Here is a 9282-nt window from a genome sequence, read left to right on the forward strand (position 1 = left end):
TTCCTCTTTCTTCTCTCCGCAAGTTCTACTCCACTTGTATCTTTCTTCTTGAGTTATTGGAGGTATTGGTTGGTTGGGTTGGATTTTGGTGACATTTGTCAGAGAAGTTTCGGTGGACGTTGACCCTTGTAGCTGTGGTGGACCCTTGGTTTGCAAGCCCTTAAGCACATCTTTTATATTGTCTACTATTTCGTTGCATGTGAGGAAACCGTTTGTCGGTAGTTCTGAGGGTAGTTGTTTTTAATTTTAATTTGGTTTTGATTGTTTGGCTTTTCGTTTTGTTTTGATGTTTGTTTGAATGTTGGCATTTTAATATTGAATCGAGTAATGTTCTACTTATCCTGATGTTCTCCCCTCTTGGCTCTTTCTATCTAGTTGTCCGCATCAAGAATGCAAAATCATGCCCCAAACATTTAGAACATATGATGCAGAGACATACCATCCACACGTGATCTCTGATCATTGATAGATTGAGACACCGAATGCATTAACCAATATACCCTATCCTTCAGGTATCTGCCTAAATTCCTCAAATAAGCTAGTATCATATAAAGAAGAAGCAACACTTAAAGGTTGTAAACTAAAAATGTATACAAGCACGTTGAATTTAATTATAACTTTTTAAAATGCTTGAAACATTTTAAAAAAAAAAAGTTCACAAAACATCCAACAATTTAAGAGGATCTTGAATCTAATCTTCAAATATGCGCAAAATCAACATAGAATAGTGTAAATGCATTGGTTGCAACTCGCTTCTCAACGTTCTCCGATGACTGGTTTTAATAACTTGTGTATTCTGTCATCAGGAGTATCTTATGGAATCCCGAAAGTGCATACTATGCATGTAGCCATAATGGGGCCAGCTTTACAAATTCGATATCTCCCTTCATTTCTGTTCAGTACTACTTAGTGCATTATCAATTGTACACAACTATTTTTGGTCTAATTAATGTTAGGTTGTTAGCCAATAACGAAAATTATACCAAAATCCATAAAATCAGGAGAAAGTTTCATCATCAGACAATGTGATGATACAGAAATCGTCAATATAATATTTCATTCAATTCAAATGCAATAGTGCCATGAAAGTTATAAATAATGGCTAATGTAAGCACAAATACATGCTCAACAATATGATTTCATCCCATACTTGTATTGGATTGCAAAATCAAATCGTGGGATGAAATAAACTAAAAATTTAAAGAACAAAAGACCGCTAGAAAAGGGAATGGCGACTTTTCATGTCAACTAGACAAATAAACCATCATTAACAAAGTAAAATGCTATCTACAGGAACTTCCAACATGATCCAAAGTATGCTTAAGAGATATAGTTATTTTTACGTAAACTAAACACAACAATCTGAATGCATAAATTCAAAATCAAATAAGATTGTTACATGAAATTTTTAAAAGCACAAAAGCAAAAGAAAACCACTAGAAGTACCAAGTGAACGATCTCTGGTTTATTAGTGTTTCCACGTCGAGCTACACCTTTATCCATACCACGAACATCATCAACCACAGTAGAGAAAAGACTTTCCAACTCGGAAATATCAATTTCGGGAGCCCTGCCCAGAATAATTCGCATTTCTTAAGATTTAAGAAATAGAAATTCATTCAACAAAACAGCTTCCTCAATCATAAATTTACAAGTTGCTAGAATGGAGAAACACAGTTTTCAAGAAAAACCTAAAACAAAGTATCTTCCACAGTATATTTCCACTGCCGCATAAACTCAATCACAAAGAAGTAACCAGTTTGCAACAATCAAATGTTAAAAAAACATAACAACATCGGCTAACAAATTTTGCAGTAAGTTGTCAAAAATAACAGAAAGGCCTAACATGGAACAAGAAACCAAGGAATTATAAATCTGAAATCCATAAATATCAGTCTATTTCTTCCTCAACATCTCAAACTGGTTTTTTTTTTTTTTTCGCTCAAAGGCATTCGTCTAATTACACTTACTTTGATTGGTCTTCAGATATATGAGAATCAGCCCATAAACTTCCTTGCATGGCTCGAGTAACTTTCACCCAATGCAGCGGTTTTAATGAAGCTTTCTTCTGTTGATTGGTGGTTGATGCATGGCCTCTCATTGAACCAGGCCCAACTGCTTTTCCACTTCCAGCAGATGGGAGCGATGTCGGTATTCTAGAAAGTTTTACACCAGAAACCTGATGTGTACCAGGAACTTCCTGATTTCCACCAACTAAGGGTAGCGGTGAAAGAACATTGTTCGGTTGTTTGGATAACTGTGGAGGCGGTGGAGGAATTGGGGCATTACGTCCAGATAATGGAGGTACAGGTGGGAGTGTAGAGATTTTTTGTACTGAAATTGAAGCAGGTGGAGGAGGTGGTGATGGCGTCTGATGAGTAGCCATAGAACTAGTATGAACATAATTCGGAGGGGGAAGTCGGGGTGGCGGTGGGGGACGACTTTTGCTAATTGAAGTAACCGGAGGTGCCGGAGGTGCCGGAGGTGCCGGGGGTGGCGGGAGTGGTGACGGTCCTCTAACCAACATCGATGGGAGATATATTGGCCCTGGCAGAGATGTTAGAGGTGATGGAAGTGGAACCTTGGTAGACATAGCAGAAGGAGGTGGAGGTAGAGGTGGAGGTGGAGGTGGACTCCTACTAGACATTGTAGGAGGGGGAGGAGGTGGAGGCGGAGGTGGACCTCTATTGGACAATGGAGGAGGAGAGTGGTTTAGAGGTGGACCCCTACTTAACATTGGAGGAGGAGGTGGGGGAGGTGGGGGTGGTGGAGAATTCCCACTAGAGATTAGAGGCGGTGGTGGTGGTGGTGGCGGTGGCGGTGGAGCACTTTCAGAATTAACCAAAATTGATAGTCCTAGAGGTTTTCCAAGTGGAAGTGGTGCAGATGGTGGTGGAGATAGTGGTGGCGATGGTGGTGGTGGCGGTGGTGGTGGTGATGGTGCTGGCAACAATGGTGTTGGTAATAGTAGTGGTGATGATGGTGTGGGTATATTTATAGGTGTAGCAGACATTTCTAGCATGGAACCTGGAATTAGAACTTAACTTAGATATCATTTATTAATTTATATATTATATGGGAGAGTAAACTGAAATTGAAGAATAACTCACCAGCCAGGTCAAGATATTGACATTTAGGTTCATCAGGTAGACTCTCAAACTGAGTGTTAATCACTGCTCCATGCTGAACCTTTTCTTGATCCCCTGAAGCTACAGAATCTGAAGTTATAGAGTCCTTCTCTTCCTCAGAATCTGAAGGCGAGGCAAACAACATTTGCTCAGTTGCTTTACTGTGATGTCGAGACCACTCCCTTGCATCAGTCAGCATTAGATTTTCAATTTTTTCATGCAAAGCATTAGCAGATATTTGTTTGAGCAACCAAAACGCAGCATCTTCATTGCTATCTGCCCAATCCATGCCATCAAAAAGATCCTGAACCATAGAAAATGCTTCAATAGGTAATCCACCTATTGTCTCGCCATTCAAAGTTGGAGTCGGGGTCATCGGAGAAGAGACATTGTCCACTTCACCAAACAAAACCTGTACAAAAATAGCCATCAGAGAAACAATAGGTGATTATGGACATTCCACATTTATTTAATCAAGACAAAATCGACCAAATTGCGTCTACCTCTGCTCGAAAACGTTTAGGATATCTTCCCTTTGAATCCCATAGAATATCAATGTCTTCACAGTTCAACATCAAAATGTTTGACCTAATGAAAGCAGTATTAAACATGACACGAAACATCATGACCTCCCTTTCTGGATCTAAGTTCAAGTGAACACATTCCAACACAATGTCACTCTGGACTAAGCACTGGATGTCAATTTTAATAACTCCACAATCTTCCTGCATAATTAATAGCTCCAAAATTTAGATGCATGTCAAATAAATTGTTGGTATATTTTTAACAAGTATGAAAGAAATCTTCTACCTGGTGGTAGTATCGTAATGATTTCTTCTTCTTGGATGTTGAAAATAACATGTTCTTTTCAATATAATTTTGGTTATGTAGATTTTGGCCAAAAATGCGAACCAAAGGTCTACACCCCTTGCCTGAATCAAAGCTAGGAATGGAACGAAGAATGAGACAATCCAAAGAAAGTATCCGCTCAGCAGGAGGCCACTCAGGAGATATATTCCTCCGAGCTATATACTGCAAATAACGAAGCTGAGAAGGTAAGGGATTTAGAGGAGATAGAAGCTGTAGAAGACCTTTAGGGGCTTCACGATGGACAACTTGAAGAGTGCGCTGCTCTCCATGATGCAAATTTCTAAAAATAAGAAAGCTTGCCAAGAGAAATGCTAAGAGTGGCCAACCTCCTCTCTCACAATGTAGTAGTACAACATTTTGATTATGTTCATTAGAAAGCCAACTATCACAGACTCGAAGGAAATGATGGACAAGAGATAAAGGAAGAAGAGGGCATCCCTCGTACTGTCGTGGGTAATCAATAACAGTAACATCATACTCAGCAATAACTTCTGCGAATTTGCTCCTTTTTTCTCCCTCTCTAAAATTAAAAGCTAGAAAAGAAGAATCAGGATATAGCTCATATAACTCTGTTACAATCTCCGTCAAGTAGATTTGATACATTCCATCAGATAAAACCTCAGTTGAGAAGCATGAATCAAAAACTGCATGTTACAAAGGAATTTGTAAGATTAAATTCTTAAAAGCCCAAAAGTTCAAATGATGATTCCTATTCCTTCTAGCCATCTTTATGAGCCTCTTCCTGGATGAAGAGACATCAATATCTAGAGTGTTGTGGCTAAAGGAAATAGGAAAGAACTGGACGATAGAAGATTTAAACTGGATTTCCCAAATAACTAAAAAAAAGGTTCCCTACCATAAACCCTCTCAACAAATTCAAGCAAACCATCAGGTGGTCTTCTGTAAAACAGCCTGCTTAAGAGAGACATCGCACATCCAAAACAGAATATCACATTCCAATCTCAGGAAGCCTGCAAAAAGTTTACTTCATAAGCTTCAGGAACCCAAAGAACGTTAAAACATTCATCCAATATGCGTCATTCATATAAGTAGCATCTTTTAAGTAGATAGAAAACATGCACAATCTGAATGTTGATGTAGGCAAGGGTGGGGGCAAATCATGTGCCTAATTTTTTGGGCTGCTAGTGGTTCTCAGTTTGGGCTTGGATGTCCGATTTTTGCTGTGTTTTTTGGTGAGCTGATGTGTTCTCTACTTAAATCAGCTCATTAATATCTTATGGAATACTTTTTCAGCTCATAAATAGGATTTATTTTGGTTCATCCCCCCCCCCCTCTGCCCCTTCGGTTCCTCTCCCTGACTCCTTTTCCCGTGGCTCATTCCTTCCCCCCTTTGGTTGCATGTTCTGGTTCTCCTGGCTGCTCGTTCCTTCCCCCTTGGCTGCCTATTCCGATTCCATGTGTGGCCCTTCGGCTGTTGCTCCAGGACAGTCTGCTGGCCTTCTATTTCCCTTGTTTTTATGGCTCTGTTGGAGGTGGATTTGGGCTATTTGGCTGTCCCTTTTCTCCTATATATATTTGATGATTTGAAGAATAAAAGAGAGAGAGAGTTATGTGCTAATTTTTTAAACAAACCTTCGGGTTTTTGGAAAAGCTTGCGAGCTTGTTCCGTTCTTCTTCTTCTTGGGAAGGCTTGCGAGCTTGTTCTCTCTTTCGTCTCGGGCTTCTTACCTCATTCTTCTCTCCGCAAGTGACCACCCCATCTGTATATTTCTTCTCAATGAATGCAAGCTTCTTTAGGCGTTGTTTTTAAGTGTTTCATGCTATTATTATCAATGCATTAGTTGTTAAGTGTCATTTGTGTAATTGAATTTTTATTTTGTGCTTTTTTTTTGTGACCAAGGGTCTCCTATTTGTTTTGGGGGCTTTTTGTTGCATCAAATGTGAAAAGCAGCATGCTTTCTGGAACTTAACTAGAAGATCAACATTGCACATCCTTGAGAAGTATAGCTATGCCAAAAAGTGTATCAAACACAAAGGTGGGCTGTTTGGTTGCAATATTAAGCCATAACTTAGGCTTAATCTTGCCGAACAATTTTTTAGCCTAATAAACCTATTATATTCTTAAATCCCATTTTCCGCCTGTTTTAGGATAATTTATGGAGTGGTACGTTATAAGAGGTTTACAGAACTTCTTCAAGTGTCTCTTCTTCTCCCTAATTTAAATCATAAATCTCCAAATAATTTACTAGCATTTTACCATATTTAACATATATCATGCCAAATAATTTTCACAATTGCTGCCTCTACAATTTACTAAACATGGATACAATAAAAACTAAATCCTACTTGAATTATAAACTAGTTGTAGCCAAACAGCCCTTAAAAGGACAAAATGTGATACCGTGCACAATCCTGGCAAAGCATGATAAGTAAGTCCGGCTAGGAATGCATCGTGCCGATTGATTGAATATATATTAACAAGCTGGGTTTATCGATCAACATGGAATCTAAGAAAAATAATAAAGAAGAATCATGTCAATAATACTTGAAGATCGGAAAACATAACTTAAACTCTATGTTTCCCTAGTTCATGAAAAAGGCTACATAATCACCGCCAAATTTTTCTTCGTCTGAGCTGATCATATAGTGCAAAGTGACGCACAACGTATAAAATCGTGCATATCGCAGACATTGGCTCTTAAGAATAAAATAAATAAATAATCATCTAAGAGACTTCATGAGCTGAAATCTCTTCTCGCATTGCAAGAAGAACACCAAACGACAAGCCCTAAACACCGTCTCGAAGGAAACCAGCACCCATGCACAGAATGACAATAAGCCGATAACCCTAACTAAAAGCAAAGATTATCAGAGATGTTTGCCTTCGTATACGGAACTCAATGCCAGAAGCTTCGTCGAGAATGGAATGCCCGAGGAGTTAGGAGGTGTAGGCTCGAGCGCACATTCATAGATTCTTCTTCCGAAGTTCGTAAGCGCAAAGATCTCACATAAGAGCGCAAGCAGAGGTTGTTCGGTTCTGGAAGTGATTGGTTGTTCTTTTATTTGGTCCGGTGAACACGTAGGCTCCTCCGGCCACCAATATTTTAGTGACACCTAGTACGAAGAAAAGTCGCCGATCCGATCCGTTGTTTTTTGGGTTCTAACGCGTGTATTTTTTTAAATCTTTGACGAGCCGAACAACATCCCATTACCTTTTCGACATATTTCAAATACCTAGCAAATACCGAGTTGTACCTAGTTTTTTCTAGCAATACCGAGCAAATACCTAGCAATACCGAGCAAATCCTTAGCAAATACTGAGTTGTACCGAGAATGCCGAGCAAATCCCTAGCAATACCGAGCAAATCCTTAGCAATACCGAGCAAATACTAAGTTGCAACGAGTTGTACCTAGTTTTTTCTAGCAATACCGAGCAAATCCTTAGCAATATCGAGCAAATCCTGAGCAAATACTGAGTTGTACCGAGTTGTACCTAGTTTTTTCTAACAATACCGAGCAAATACCTAGCAATACCGAGCAAATCCCTAGCAATACTGAGCAAATCCTGAGCAAATACCGAGTTGTACCGAGTTGTAGAAAAACTCGGTACAACTCGATATTTGTATAGTTTTGGTCTTCACAGAGCGGTATTTCTCGTTTTTGCAAAGCAATACCGAGCAAATACCGAGCAATACCGAGCAAATACCGAGAAAATCGCGAACATAGCATTCTCGGGTTCAGCTCCGGGTCAAGTCGTCGGGCCGCGCGGTAAAGAGTAAGAGCACGTGGCGACATGTTATTGGCAGCCGAACGTACCTCTACGTCAGGTCAGATGACGTAATAATTGTTCCTGCGCATGAGAGTGATCTAATGAGCTTTCTTTAAAGATTGTTTGTGGTATTATATTGGTTGTAGCCTGTCATAAATGATTGATTACACTACGGGCAGAGAGTAACGATTCTTAATTGATTCAATGAAGCCACCTGTAATAATAATTAATTAATTGAATATGATAATTGATTAATTAGATGAGTGATAATTGATATGACTAATGACCAATTGACATGACTAATGACCAATTAAAAAAAATATTGAGAACACCACATTAAAGTCATATGTCCTGCCTTGCTAAATCATTAATCAGCATGCGTATATTAATAGCACCGATGACAATGAGAGATACATTAATATTATTGATAGTATTTGATGTATTAATAATACATAAATAGATGATACATATGAATAGATAACATAAATTCTTTTGTGATTTATGAATAATTTTTATGTCGTTGTTTTATCGATTTTTTGAATTTTATATGAATTATTGATTATATTAGACTTAGTATATCATATTGATTCTTTAGTCATTTAATTTTATTAAAAACTTTAGCTTGTTTTTTAGTATTAGTGGACTTTTGCGATCATTATGTGGATTTTTAATAATTCCAAGTCAAGGAATGGGTGAGAACCATTTGGAGTGAGGTTGGCAGAGATCCTTAGGTTTATTTAGATTTTGTTTTACATTTTTGTTTATTCTTTTGTAATTAGGAGCTTGTGATATATTCATGATTGTAGTGATCTTCTAACTAGTGTAAATTATATTTTATTGAATGAATAGCAAAATATTTTGATGTATATAATTTTATAGTTTCTTTTGTTCATTATTATTTATATTGATATTTTATAAAATATCAAGTATATTCTTAAAAAAAAAATTTTAGTTGCTTTCGCTAATGTGTTTTGATTTTATGATTTTTCTGTATTAATTTTGTAACCAAATCCTTAAGGGAAATGTCATGCATTGATTCAATGTATGACGATATTTTTCTAAGGTAGATAGATTTTTAATAATCCAATTTTTTAATTACTTTTTAAATAAAAATTTTCAATTTCAGCATCGTGCATTGTCAAAGAGGAGAGAGGGAAGAGAGAGATAATCTTGTTCAGGACTTTTTCATCTATCAATTTAGTTCAGATAATTATTATAATTGCTATAAGTAACAAAAATTTTTATTTTTATTTTCAATATTTTTTATCATTATATATAATATATCGTTAAAAAAATTTCTTTATCGAGAACAAATCTCAAGGAAAATAATAAATTAGAAACTTTAATAATTAAATCAGAGACTATGTGAACTTTGTTTTTAGCAAGCTTAAAGTCGAATTGAAAGCCTAAAAAAATACAAACCCAACGACTCCAAATTCGGCCCAATCAGAGATCAAATGGGTCCAAATTGAAGACCCGAAGCGCATTTGAAAAGTTCAAACCATAATTTGGATTACCAAACGGTTTTCAAACAAGACATGGATATAATCGAAT

The 9282-nt window shown here is 37.3% G+C and overlaps 1 protein-coding gene across 10 annotated transcripts in view; it reads right to left on the minus strand.

Moving 5' to 3' along the window:
- Positions 1-7014, minus strand: part of LOC110103351 (formin-like protein 3) — a 78585-nt gene extending 71571 nt beyond the window's left edge. For 4 of the 10 annotated variants that reach the window (XM_020832022.2, XM_028699481.1, XM_028699483.1 and 1 more), the window contains exons 1-7: positions 6842-7010; positions 4855-4969; positions 3939-4642; positions 3632-3853; positions 3111-3540; positions 1971-3027; positions 1447-1570 (exon numbers count right to left, since the gene is read on the minus strand). In XM_020832022.2, coding sequence (XP_020687681.1) covers positions 1447-1570; positions 1971-3027; positions 3111-3540; positions 3632-3853; positions 3939-4642; positions 4855-4927 — 2610 coding nt within the window. In that variant the 5' untranslated portion in view covers positions 4928-4969; positions 6842-7010. Of the gene's footprint in view, positions 1-1446; positions 1571-1970; positions 3028-3110; positions 3541-3631; positions 3854-3938; positions 4643-4854; positions 4970-6360; positions 6445-6841 lie in introns of those variants that run through there. The other 6 variants (XM_028699484.1, XM_020832021.2, XM_020832024.2 and 3 more) reach the window with 4 other exon arrangements.
- Positions 7015-9282: the final 2268 nt, after the last annotated feature.

The sequence above is a fragment of the Dendrobium catenatum genome, unplaced genomic scaffold, assembly GCF_001605985.2.
Source record: "Dendrobium catenatum unplaced genomic scaffold, ASM160598v2 fragScaff_scaffold_1297, whole genome shotgun sequence".
Classification (NCBI taxonomy): domain Eukaryota; kingdom Viridiplantae; phylum Streptophyta; class Magnoliopsida; order Asparagales; family Orchidaceae; genus Dendrobium; species Dendrobium catenatum.